At 40.9% G+C, this 14,101-nt stretch overlaps 1 protein-coding gene across 2 annotated transcripts in view; it reads left to right on the forward strand.

Annotated features, from left to right (window-relative positions):
- The window catches only part of gnal (guanine nucleotide binding protein (G protein), alpha activating activity polypeptide, olfactory type), a 43,674-nt gene extending 30,559 nt beyond the window's left edge, over positions 1-13,115 (forward strand). For both annotated transcript variants that reach the window (XM_020112580.2, XM_020112588.2), the window contains exons 6-12: positions 6,756-6,810; positions 6,921-6,994; positions 8,638-8,696; positions 8,984-9,104; positions 9,350-9,480; positions 9,563-9,630; positions 10,605-13,115. In XM_020112580.2, coding sequence (XP_019968139.1) covers positions 6,756-6,810; positions 6,921-6,994; positions 8,638-8,696; positions 8,984-9,104; positions 9,350-9,480; positions 9,563-9,630; positions 10,605-10,751 — 655 coding nt within the window. In that variant the 3' untranslated portion in view covers positions 10,752-13,115. The remainder of the gene's footprint in view (positions 1-6,755; positions 6,811-6,920; positions 6,995-8,637; positions 8,697-8,983; positions 9,105-9,349; positions 9,481-9,562; positions 9,631-10,604) is intronic.
- The last annotated feature ends 986 nt before the right edge of the window (positions 13,116-14,101 follow it).

Raw genomic sequence — 14,101 nt, forward strand, 5'->3', positions numbered from 1 at the left:
TGACAAGGACTCACTAACTTTGTGTCTCTCTCTTAAACGCTACACACTACAGTACTCTCTTTACTGAAAATCAGACTTATTTTTGGTTTCGTGCCCAAAGACGGCGACAATCTCCTAAATAATCCGTCTTCATGAGGCTAAATTCTGCCGTTCCCTGCCATCGAACGCATAAACAAAGACAGTGACACACATACGATGTGGAGGCCAGCACAGAGCATGGTGCTGCTCTGTGTTGATGTATGGGAGAGTCTGGGAATGGAAGGATACGAGTGCAGCCTGGCTTAGGAAGAGACAGGGGAGAGAGAGAGGGAGAGAGAGGAGTGGTATGGACTGACTGGGGTTGCCATGGGAACCCAGCTGCTAAAAGCAGGCAGGGTCAGTGTGGAAGAGAGGCTGTATGCAGCAGGAGCGAATGGATGCCACCTGGAGGCTGGTTTGTAAACTACACAAACATCACACAGGCCTTCACAGCTACAAACTGCTTCCAGAAAATCTACAAGTTTAAAAATCTTAAACTTAAATGAAATGAACTCATTTTCATCTGGGATTTCTTTCCTCTTGTGTAGTTGGTTTCGAATCGCCTGCCAGTTCATCCTGCTAAGCTCGGTTCAGACTTGTGCAACGTGTACTGACACTGACTTCACTGTCTGATATTAGTCGCTTGTTATTGAGTTTTTATTAGGGGAAAAGAGGAGAAGCTCATTTTCACATGTTCACCAGTTGATCTCCTAGCGGAAAATAACTAATTTGACACAGAGGCGGTTGTTTGTGGGCGAGAGAAAATAAACCTGCTCGATAATGTTTATTTGGCTATTTTTACTTGGTTTTCTATTTTTGGCACGGACTAATTCGGTAGCTGATAGATAGTATATTGATATCTGGCTTCAATATTATTTAGAGAAACCCATGCGTTTATTCCGGTGTGAGAATTGAGCGAGGCTCGGGCCCCACTGTGGTTCAAACACTTTTTTTGGGGACCAAGTCTATTTAAAGCAGAGGTAATGTAATGGTAAACGTAGACACTGAACAGAGACAAAAGGGCATTATGATGTATTTAACATTTTTATACAACACCTTTCAAAACCATGAGTTGATGCGGCCCTGGAAGGCGAATTGGCGGCCTTGAGATAAAGCAGGCACTTTTGTTTACACAAGATTTGGTTTGACTTTCAGGAGTGTCTCCATTCTTGCTCCTATATTTAGGAAGTACCCACTGAGCCGTTGATGGATTTGTCTAGTTTCAGATCCATCTTGCAAACTGCACAGTGTTCCTGTTTGGATGGATGAGTTGAACCCTGGGCTCAGATATTTCCACCAGGTGACCAGGATCCTTCACAGCTCCACCTTCACTGTGTGGCGCTGCACGTGTCTGTGCGTGCTATGACCAGCTCGATGCCGCCGACGTTGTGTTACGCGATGAGCTTTGTTGTGCAGCTGGTTTTTGTTCAGAGACTGGGTGTGTTGTTAGAGAACACAGATAAAGTACAAAGGAAAAGTTTTCAAGCTGAGATATTAGATTACACTTTGACGGGGATATATCTTTAGAGGTGATTCAAGTAGAGTTGATATGCTTGGTCGGATAATCGGTTCATTGGCCAAGTTTTGGTATTTTTTACAAGAAAAAATCTCCAATATGAAGATTAGATATTTATCTCTATTTTTTATATTCTAGTAAATTCAATATCTTTGGATTCAGACAGTTTGGCCTTTGATTCTAGGAAATGATTATTATTATTTCATAGGCAGAATGATGAATAGATGAATTGAAGGATGAACTGACTGATAATAAAAGTTGTTAGTTGGAGCTCCAGGCTCACAATTTAAAAAGGTAACACTGGATTCTGTTTGTTTTGTGTCTTATTTACTTAGTGTCATGTTTAGTGTTGAGCAGTCATTTGTGTGACTGTCATGTTTCTGCTTTTGCACTTCCAGGACATCATTTGTTTGTCAAACAGTGTGGTCGCCTCAGTGATGTCATTTACCGTCAATTTGCCGTAAATGAACTTTGAGTCAGTGGAGGTGGTGCTTGTCTCTTAACCCAGCAAGGCTAAATAGGCTAAATACTAGCCTGTATTTGGACTGTTTAATCCAAATAAATATCATTATTCTTTACTTTAAGTGGTTTTCTTTGTTAGTGGCAAAATAATATGAAACACTACTGAGTTACAGTAAATATATTGTAGAAAGAAATACATGTACACCTATAAATTGAAAGATTTAAATAAAGTTTTGGCCGTGCGATGCTGCCGTGTCGAGCAGTGAGCTTCAAAGCGCTGTCACCCGTCAGTTGGAGACTGAAGTGAAAGTCCATTATGCTGGCCTGAGCGGCTCAAAATATGGAAACTATTGATTGGATCCTCTGCTCTGCTAATTAAAGATGGTTCACTATTTGTAAAAAGTCAACCCAATTATCAAATGAGCACATGAGGCTGGGTGCTGCTGGTTGGTGTGAAGGTTGACTGACTGTCGGAGAGGGACGTTTTTCCAGCTTTACTTCAGCGTTGTTGCATCTTTTCACTGTTTCCTTTTTTTTTAAATGTTTGAGAGTGGAACTTTGTTTTTGGACACATGCTGAGATTTTATTTTGGCACAAATTTGAATCTTTTAATTAAACTATTTTTGCTAAGTTTTATTTGTATGACGCTTGCTATGCTTGTGTGTTTGTTGTGGTCCAGAAGTGAGGGAATGGTACAAGAGCTTTTATCAACACGCTGGTTCAGGATGACGTCCCAACAGAGCTGGGTGACCCGTGTCCCTGTCCCTTTTATTTTTTTTGCCCTCATCACCACCAACACCTACGCCACCATCTTCCCTCTACCCCCTTTTTCTGCTAAATGGGCAGCAACATGTGACCTGAACCACGAGGGTCCTGAGGCCCCACCCACACTCTCCTGAACTGTCTCTCGACATGTATTCACGCTTGTGTCTGTGTTTTACGGAAAGATGAGGCCAACAACACAGACAGACCAGGCCGAGTCAAGTGATACTGTCCACAACAAAGCCTATACATAGCAACACAGGCTGACCCGCAGGACGAGTACAATGTGTTTTGGCTAAATACAGAGACGACCCAGCCCCACTGACAGAGGCAGAGACGAGATAGTAGTGGAATAGTAGAAGGCTGCTTGATAAAAAGATAAAGGACAGAATACTGCTGGATTTATGTTGTTTGACTTTAAAGTGGAAAAGACAAATCACAACATATATAGGAAATTATGTATAGATTTCCATGAAATCCTATGGTCTCTTATTCCTCATGATCCACCAGTTTGTCTAGACTGACCACAACACACAATTATCTGCCAGCAGTTCTGTCCGGAAACTGAAGAAACCAACACAAACTGCAGTTTGTTTACTTAGAGCTTTCAACAAGAGCAGAAAAGTCACTCAAAACTGCGCCTAACCCTCCTGGTCAGACATTATCTGGACGTCCACTTGCTAATCAATGTTATCTTTTACATCGTTTTCCTTGTTCTGTTTTTTTTTTTCCTCTTTCTTTTTTCCCTTGCTGGGTACAAGGACTATATTTGGCTCTGCGGTGCTCAACCAATAGTACTTCTGTCACATGGCAGTCACAAAGCGCTCAGTAATTATAACCTAGCTAGGTTTCTGCAAGGAAGGCTTGCTAAAAATACCCCCACATTGTTGCAGTGATGGGGCAAAAGCTGGAGGTTTCTGAGGTTTGGTCGTATGTTTTTGTGTGTGAATACGTCTGTGTGTGCTCAGGCGAGATGAGTGCATGTGATTCTCTATATCACGTCTCTTCAAATCCAGTCTGATCGGTTTGTGTTCGTCTTGGTTTCCACAGAAGCGCTAATTGAAAAAAATAGATGCAGTTAATTATGTGATTTGCTTGACCCAGCTTGTTCGGTGACTGTGAAGTTACCACATCCCTGCGTGTTGCTGGGTTGATTTCAGATTTAGATTTTTTTTTTTTGTCTCGGTTAAAAGATTATGTGTGAGTTATCTTTTTGTTTCATGCATCTCCCACCAAAACTCCCTTTCTATCTTTCACAAAGCACAGAAACTAAAGTTGATTAACTGAAGGAAAAATAATCTATTTAGATGATTCATTCAACATTTGCTATTATTTTTTGTTTTCAAGCTACGAAGCAAACACTTCCCCGTCCACGTGTTTGATTTCTCAGTTGTGAGAATCTGTTATTAGATTAGATTAGTTGTATAATTGATTGATAATGAGCTAAAGAGGGAAATGCTGCAACTAATTGTTTTATTCATCATTGATTATTCTGTGGATTCTTTTTTGATAAAGCGTTTAGTCTGTGAAATGTCAAAAAATGCTTAAGCTGATACCTTTAAAAGTCGTTTTATTTTTATCACATGTCCAAAGATCCCTACATATGCTCCCCTGCTGCTGCTGTTAATAAAGTAGTTTATTTCTTTATGTTTTTACTATTTTTCTTCTGGTGTCTTAAAATTATTCACGAGCAGAAGATATAAGTTAAACTGCTCACATAAGATCACGGTACCAAATAATACGAGCATGTCTTCAAAACATTATTTTCCAAAGACAGCGTGACTTTAAGTTTCGGTTTTGAGTGTTTCGTGTCTGTATGTAGAGAGTTTCACATTTAGATCCATCAGTTCAGTCTTGCAGCTTGACCAAAAAGTAAAACACTGTTGGAAGGTTGGGATGTAAATCAGTGGGATTGTGGCCTCTGCAGCCTGAAAGAAAAGCATTGTGGGGATTTTACACACTCGATGAGACCTCTGATCAGCCTGTGGAGATTACCTGGCACGTGTATCTCAGCTGGTTAATAAATACATAGTGTTCTGTCCACTAAAATAATAAATTGCAATTTTAAGATCTCACTTTAGGCGGTGGTGATATTTTTTTCCCATGTACTTAAAGACTCAGAAACAGTTTAATAAAAGTGAGTAAATAGAAAATATTTACTTCAGCTTTCGATATGAAAGAGAATGTAGACAGCTCATTTTGCATATAGTCATATTTTCTCTGTCTGTACTGTATGTTGTGTCTGGTGATACAGTAGATGCACGTCCTGCACATGAACATGAACTCTGTGAGAAAGTGGAGTGCTCTCTCAGGAATAGACTTACTTCTCCTTTTGTGCGGACTATGCGAGGCAGAAATAAAGTTGCGCGATGGAAACGATGTGAGAGCACATGAGCGGTGTCTCTGTTACCTAATGGTTCATAATGGAGCATTCATTCTCCGCCATTTAATTCTAGATGGGTGTGTTAGGTGTTGTACTTTTTTAAGGGCTGATTTGAACATGAACTGAGAACTGTCCTGGGCCGAAACATACAGAAACCCAAACCCTGACTGCTAATCTTTCGTGCGTCAGGTTTCTTGTATGCCGCAGTCATGTTGGGAGTCTTGTGGGATTCCGAGGCCACAGACGGTTGTTTGAGAAGTGAGGGATTGTGAGATACAGTCAGCTGGTTTGTCCTTTGTACCAGAGTCACTAACTGGGAACTAGAGGTCGGCCGATGTGGATTTAAGGGACCGATGCTGATATCTGGGAGTAAATTATCTCTGATAGCAACATATCACCTATATATATATATATATATATATATGTATATATATATACACATTTTATAACCCAACTGATAAAATGAGCTTTACAAGTAACTTTTCTCAGTAATAATAATCTTTTACTTACTTTACTCTTATAGAAAACAAATAACACACCTTTCTCTCCATTGTAGTTGGGCTTATTTTGCTTTTATAGTATTTTTGGTTGCCCATAACTTTTTGTCAATCTACTAATCATTTATCAAACTCACCTTTGGATGTTGCACATTTAAATCTGTTGGAAGTCATTTTTGTCACTGGTATCTTTGCTTTCTGGCCCCAGTTAGTTTTAAACCCTGATGTAGTCCACTGTTGACTCCAACAGTCAGTAGGTAACAGATTCAGGCTAAAACATAAACTGTGATTAAGAGACCTATGGAATGGCAAAGGACTCTTTTAGTAATGTATACACGTTCACATCAGTCACATCAAATGACATTTCTTAGTTATTGTACCATAGTAATGTGTTTATACGGGCTTTAGTTTAGGCTATATGCATCCTGGCCCTGATGCCGTCCTGGTTGGGGTGTGTTCATGGTGAGATCCAGACCGTCCAGGGGCCTGAGTGATGGTGTGTCTCCAGCCCTGTCCTGAGTCTGCTTGCTGTTCTGCAGAGAGGCCGAGCTGCTGCTGCTGCTGCTGCTGCACATGCTCTCTCTGTAGTGAAGAGACGGCAACAGCAAGCTGTCCAACCTCCACAATAACCACCTTATGTAATCACTCTGGCTAGAGACAGACAAAAATAGCTCAGACTGAGCAGGCCTGCCCTCTTGTGGTAACCATCCGCCTTAACAGCGGCCTGTCAAGCCTCGACAGGGAGTCAGACATGGCGGCTGCCTCTTGCAGGATTCTCTGTAGATCACATGAACTGAACAAGAGAGGGATTTCACAAATGATCAGATTTGAAGATTTGCAGTATAGAATGGAAATGTTCATATAAATGGATTCATTTGTTCTTAGATTGGTTTAATGTGAAAGTGGCTTAATGTTTTTCTGAGAGAGGTTTAGGTTTGTTTTTGTATATCTGGGAATCAGCTTTTACAGAGAATACTGTCATGTGCGTCCTAGTTTTCTTATGTTGTGACATTATTTTTTCTGTAGTTTAATCTTAATATCTTTGTTTTCCTCACAGGCTTTTGAAAAAGACAAACCCGAGAGCTAAATCTGAGTCTCTACTGTTTCTCTCTTACAGTTTCCTGGACAGAATTGACTCTGTAAGACAGAGCGACTACACACCAACGGACCAGGTGAGTCCTCCTTTTCATCTGTTTTTTAAGAGATTTACTTTAATAGCCTTCAAAATCCTGCTTTTTCTAATTGTTCACCACTGACCTGGACTTTTTAAAATGTCTCACAGGACCTGTTACGCTGCAGAGTGTTAACTTCAGGGATTTTTGAAACGAGGTTCCAAGTAGACAAAGTCAACTTTCAGTAAGTTTTTGCTCAGCTTTTACTGGAACAAAAATGAAACACTATGTTTATTCATCCTTTATTTTTTGACATTTTTGAGTTTATACAAAGAAATGGTGATGACCAACTTGTTTACTGCTTTGAACATTCCAAATCTCCCGTTCCCACCCAGACACAGAAACAGGGGTCAATCAAAATATCTGCAAAATCCTTGAGAGTTTGAAAAGCCTGAGGCAGTAACACTGTTTTTAAAATGTCTGTATGGCATTTTATCAAAACGTACTATTGTTCCAGGCTTTACTGTATAATACATGTGTTGGCTTTAAATAAATCAGCTATCAGTTATTGTTTCAATCCGTCCATTCATCTATCCATTCATAGCCTGTCAAGGTCCAGGGGATGTTTAATGAAAAATTAATGATATTAACTGGACATAATTGTTATTAACATCCAGGAAACACTGACAAAATGAAATATAGGTTATTAAATAAATGCCCTTGGAAGCACCGGTGTGGTAGTCCAGTGGTGAGCGCTGTCGTCTAACAGCAAGAAAGTTCCAGGTTTGAATCCTGGTCAGATCGGGTCTTTCTGTGTTCCTGAGTCTCCCTGTTTCTATGTGGGTTTTCTCCCACAGTCCAGAGACAGGCTGGTGGGAGTTCCAGGTTTATTGGAAACAGTAGGTGTGAATATGAGAGTAAATAGTTGTTCCAGTTGTGAAACGCTGGAGACACCCCGCCTCTCGCCCAATGTCAGCCGGGATTGCCTTCAGCTCCCCCCATGACCCCCCAAAGAAATAGCAGTATAGATAATGGATGGATTCTTAAATATACTAATGAGGAAACAGTTATTGAGGAGAAACAACAGGTGATCGTGGTGACTGTAAAAGCAGAGTCTGAAATGGCAGCAGAATAAAACCATGGAAGAAAAGGATAAATGATCAGTCTGAAACTAATTCAAAGGACCTAGAATATGATTTGAATCGTTTGCGGGCGACCAGTCTGGTTTCCGAGCCAACTGAAAACTACTGACCAGTGGCTGCAGTTCTAAGAGCTGCTGATAAAGGTTAGAGTAAATGTTCCGTAACTGCTTTGATGATGTCAGATGAGATGACCCATTTCCACAGTCGCAGACACAACAGACTTATTCTACCATCTGAAACGAGTCTTTGTATCAAATTATATCATCCCCAATGATTGATATAAAGCTCTGGGACACGACTTCCTTTTGGGCGTGTATTCTACGTTGTGCAGCTGTGATGACTTCCAAACATCCAGCCAGGGTCACGCAGGGTACCGAGTCTGTGCGGATAATACTGTTCTTTATATTATTTATTCATTCATTCATTATTCATGTCCCGCGACTGGTCCCATTAAGATCCAGAATCTCTTTTCTCCAACTAGACCTGAGGTCAGGAGCAGATTTGGCTCAGGACGGAAAACAGATCTTTTGTGGTGATCTAAATAAAATGTGCATATATATCAACAGTCATTACAATTTAAAGAAAGTATTGTGTGGATGTGCTCAAGCCAGGCAGGTCCACTACAGTACAACGTGTACCTGGCGTCCTCAGGCCCGTCCCAGTAGAGATGTGAACTGTGCGACCACAAGAGGGCAGCGTTGAGTTGTGTTGTTGTGTCTGACCCAGTATTTTGTCTCCTCCGCAGCATGTTTGATGTCGGGGGCCAGAGAGATGAGAGGAGGAAATGGATCCAGTGCTTTAACGGTGAGACATTTCAAACTTTTCCTTCTTCTCGTCTTTCTTCAAACAGCCACAGTGTTCATCATCAACCCCCGACACCTCCTCCAGTCACATCTCACATCTTCACATATTTTCAGTTTAACTTCAGCATCACTTCACCTCTTATGTCAGATGTCAAACAGCCGTCCTCTATTATTTAAGAGGTTTTCACAACTGAACGTTGTTTCATGTGGTTAGTTTTGGGTTCACATCCTATAAAGACTTTAGTTTGACCAACTCCTGACGTGGTCCGTCTCTCCTCTCCTCTCCAGACGTCACTGCTATCATCTTCGTGGTGGCCAGCAGCAGCTACAACATGGTAATAAGGGAAGACAATAACACCAACAGGCTACGGGAAGCCCTGGACCTCTTCCGCAGTATTTGGAACAACAGGTGAGACAGAAACGTTTGTGAAATCTGAGCCGAGTTTACGTCCATGAGAGCTTCTGCTGTGTCATTCCTACCGTGACTCACCTCTACTGTCTTTTTATTGTTTTCTCTTCATTGAGATGATGAAAGATGAAGTCTTTCTTTACTGTATACATGTAAATACTCACAGCTGTTCCTTTAACATGACAGCCCTGTGCCTGCACTGCTGATATCTCTCCTGTAATGGTTTTTGTGTGATTGTTTTTCAGATGGTTACGCACTATATCGGTCATATTATTCCTGAACAAGCAGGACATGCTGGCTGAGAAAGTATTAGCTGGAAAATCCAAAATTGAAGACTACTTCTCTGAATATGCTCGCTACACCATACCAAATGAAGGTTTGTGTCCCCATGTCCTCACACGCTTTTTACAGCTTTACTGTTGTAATCTGTGTTGACTGTCAACGTGTCGTTCTTTCAGCAACTCCTGAACCTGGTGAGGACCCGAGAGTGACGAGAGCAAAGTTCTTCATCCGAGACGAGTTTCTTGTAAGTGCCACGCCGTGTGTCAGGGGCGTTTTGAATCGAGATGAAGACGATGAATGTTCAGCCGCGAGCAGCCTCGTCCTGTTAATTCATAACTTGGTGTTTACTGCTCTGCGTCGCTGGGTTGATGCCAAACACAAATACCACCTGCGCAAGTTATGCAGAACTTGATGAACCAGTTCTGTGACCCTGTGACCTTCTCACCAGAGCTGCTTTCAGACATGCGCCGGACTCTGTAGTTCCTCTGTATTTTCTCCGAGCATGTGTGAACATGATGACGACACACGACAGACGCAAGAAATGAGAAAACATAAAGAAAACAAACATCTCCCACACACACGTAGAATAAAAACAGACGAAGATGTCGAGAGATTTGTGGTGATAAGCGACGGTGTCGGGTGATGTTAACGTGAACTCGTGATCTCCACATCGGAGTTAACGCGTCACTTCCTGCCTCTGTCTGCTGCACCAGGCTGCTCCACCTCTCGTCTGAATAATGCGGAGGATTTGTTGCTGTTGTCAACGTGTCCATGCAGAGAACCTCCTGCTGCGGCCGTGTCTGAGAACGGCTCAGGACAAGTCGTCCTTAGATGAGCTGCAGAGCGACGCCGGTTTAAACAACCAGTCTTGTTAGAAGAACCAAGTAACATTCTGGTTTATTCTGTAAAATAAAAGTTTTCACATCAGCAAACAAACACAGACACTAATATGTCCTGAAAGGTTCTATCGATAAATTGATCAGGCTCTAATGATTAGTAATTGTCCAGACCATCATTTACTGCTCACTGTTACTAAACCAACTGTTTCAGAGTGAACTGTGTGAGTACAACTCTTTGTCTCTATTATAGGGAGAGAAGTGAACGAGAGCCTCGTTGGAGGAGCTTGAGCTCATCACCTCTGCTCTTATCACAGATTAAGTGACGTCTGATCTCTCTGTCTCTCTCTTTCTCTCTGTCTCTTTCTCCCCCCCCCCTCAGCGGATCAGCACTGCGAGCGGCGACGGCAGACACTACTGCTACCCCCACTTCACCTGTGCCGTGGACACAGAGAACATCCGGCGGGTGTTCAACGACTGCCGGGACATCATCCAGAGAATGCACCTGCGGCAGTACGAACTCTTGTGATGGGAGACCGCCTCCGTCAGCCTTCTGTGTTTTTCTCCACCATTGTGCATCCTTGACGAACCTTTCCTCCTGCTCCTCCTCCTCCTCACCCTGAACCTTCACCCTTCTCCACCCCCAAAGAAACCCTCAACACCCCCCTGACCACCCCTCTTGTCGAGGACTATGAAGTACTACTGAAGTGTGTCAAATACTCTTCCTCTTCTTAACTTCTTAGCTTTTTGTACTTCTTCTTTTTTTGTTTTTTTTTTCTCTGGGACTGATTTATCCCCATTTCACCGATGTAAAAGGAAGGTTGGGGAACAAAGCTGTTGTGTGCCGCTTCTTTTTCTTTCTTTTTCTTTTACTTGTTCCTTTTAAATGCCTTGATTTTTGTCATTCCACTAAGCCTTGGGCTACCTCCTTTTTTTTTTTTTTTTTTTTCGCCCCTTCGTGTTCTTCTGTTTTTTTGGCTTTGTCATTGAACCTGGACTGGTGGGTGTGGAAACATAAAACACACCTACAGGACCTCAGTGTAGAGGCTGTGTGTGTGTGTGTGTGTGTGTGTGTGTGTGTGTGTGTGTGTGTGTGTGTGTGTGTGTGTGTGTGTGTGTGAGATGAGTAGGAGGAATGCCATGTGAGCGAGCACATGTACGTGTGTTTATGTTTGTGTGTCACCTGCTGGATAAAGTCGGCATCACCACCATGACCTTTGCCCCCGTTTAATTTTTTATTTCTTTTACCCTGTCGTCCCCTCCGACCTGCGTCTTCTCTCCGCGTGGAAATCGACTGCACGCCGAAGAAACCGGAGAGGACGAGGGGAGGGTGGCGGGGGCAGAGTGGATGAAGAGATAAATGCACTTTGCATCAGGTTCCTTAATAACTTTTCTTTTTTTGTTTTTTTTGTTCTGGTTGTTGTTGTTTTTTCTCCAGAGGAAGCATACACACAATGTAGCATCACAATATTTATTACCCTGTCACGATGTTAGCTTGCCGAGCTGCAGGGTGGACCGAGCGGCCGAGAGACACGTGGAGCGAAAGATTAATACGACAGAAATACGACAGCGACGACGCAAAGAAGGATTTCAATGAAGGAAAAGGGGACTGAGCTCTGTGCACCTTAGCCCTGCTGCCTCCACGGACTCGGACCTGCCTCCTTTTTCCACACAAACCATCCTTTTAGCTTAGAGATACCGATGGGAGGGGAGGGCGGGGTGGGACGGGAGAGATAAAATGTATTGTTTTTCTTTTTTTTTTTTTTGGTTTTGATTTTTGTTAACTTGTACGCTGTGCAAGGTTGAATTATCCTGTACAGACTGTAAAATGTAATATTATTTTGTACAACTTAATTGAAAGAAAAACAAATCTACTTGTAGATCTTTGTGCCTTGATTATGGCTGTACCTGTAAATGAGCTCAGATGTAAGTATGTTTTCGACTGCGCTGTACAGCTTGATGTCAAACTCTATCGGCAGCGGAAGACTGCGGGTAGGGGACTTTCTCTGTAGAGTTTAGTTTTTTCTGGTTTATAAAAAAAGGAAATGCTGTTTAGTAAAAAATAAAAAATAGGGAAAAAATCCTAAAAACCTGTATACATTATGCAAATTAACCACTTACCTGCAGTGAAGACCAGATGTTGCAGCGCCATGCCTTTTTTTTGTTTTTCTTTTCTTGATTTTATCCTCCTTTTTATTTTGTTTTATTTGAAATATTTTTTTTTTTTTTTTTTGAATTTCACAGCTTTAAACAAACATTGGAAATCCATTGAAAGTGTCCAAATTGCAACCTGGTGTTGTTTTAATAGGAACCAACGTTTTTTCGATATGAAGTGTGTCTGAGATCTGTACTGATGTGCGTGCCTGTGCGCATGTGTACATAAAACAAACATAGACTCACAGACGCATTGTGTGTATGCGTGTGTGTGCGCGTGTGTATGTGAGGGCGAGTGTGCGTTGTGTGTAAAATTTTATAAATGTATGTACATGTAAATTTATAGGTCTATATAAATATATATGTACAATTATACATGTTTAATTATGTGTGTGCCTAGGTGTACATACCTATGTATGTATACGGTAAATATGTATACATACACACATAGGAAAGCATGTTTAGAATGGAGATGAATAAATGAGAGCGTGCAATATTAGTAATTCTTTGGTCCTTTGGAGCCATACCCGATGGCACAGGCACTATGAATGTGTGAGCAGCACCCAACAAGACAAGCTCTTCTCCTTGTACAAACAGCATCAGCCTTTTCTTCTGCTACAGTACACGTCTATCCCCAAACGAGAGTGAACTGACTGGAGGTGCAAAAACCTTTGTTTGGCCTGGGAGGATGATTAAATGACATTTTTATTTTCTTTAAATAAAGAGGCACATTAGAGGACTTTGCTTTATTTCCATCTTGGTGTCCAGTTGTGTCCAGATTTGTTGCAGATGAGGTGGTTTGTTTTAATTTTATTGTTCATTTTAAGATTGTTCTTACGTACATATACAGTACATCCAGCTACTGGTTTGTTAAACACACTAAGAATAATAACTGATTCTGCTTCATGAAGGTTTTATTGTTCAGTTGAAACTGTTGATTCATGTACAATCATTCCGCAGGATGTAGTTTTATAGTATTAAGTACACGATACTGATTGTGACAAAATGCGGCAGATGAAATGGAAAAGTTAATCCTCTGAAATGATTTTACATCTGAATTAACACCAACAAAAACTAAACATTAGAACCTTCATGAAAGTTATTTAATGCATCAGATTCAGAGTTTCTCTATTGTTTCAGATACGATTAGCATTTAGCTGCTCAGGTGTACAGATGTTTTAGCATTTAGCAAACACACAACCTTTAAAATAGACAGACATTGACTTTGTTCATAAAATTGTTTGATTTGGAAAACATATTAAACAGTTCATATATAACAGTAGTTTTATATGGTAAATATATTTGCCTGTAACTAAGAAGATCAGGAGTGAGCATGAGATTTCATTTTATATAACTATTTATAAAGATGTGATATAGAATTTCCAAAAATGAATTAAGAGTCAAGCTAAAGCAATTTCATTGATCAATCAAATACTCGACTACCACAAATTATTTCAGATTTTGTTCAGTTATTAAACAAAAATGCTTCTTAGCTTCTTAAATATTGGGAATTTATTTTTTACATCCTTTTAAATAAAGTGTCACCAACTAACGTAGACTCAGTAATAAGAAGGTTAAAAAGGAATGAACTAATAAAAATATGTCTAATCTTGATAATGACAATTAGATATAAAAACAAAGATATTTGAACTCTGTGAACTTTCAAAGTGTTTGAGTGGAGTCACTTTGATTGAATGATTTGAAAGATGTTTCAGTCACAGTGAA

This window comes from Paralichthys olivaceus, chromosome 16, assembly GCF_024713975.1.
Source record: "Paralichthys olivaceus isolate ysfri-2021 chromosome 16, ASM2471397v2, whole genome shotgun sequence".
Lineage (NCBI taxonomy): Eukaryota > Metazoa > Chordata > Actinopteri > Pleuronectiformes > Paralichthyidae > Paralichthys > Paralichthys olivaceus.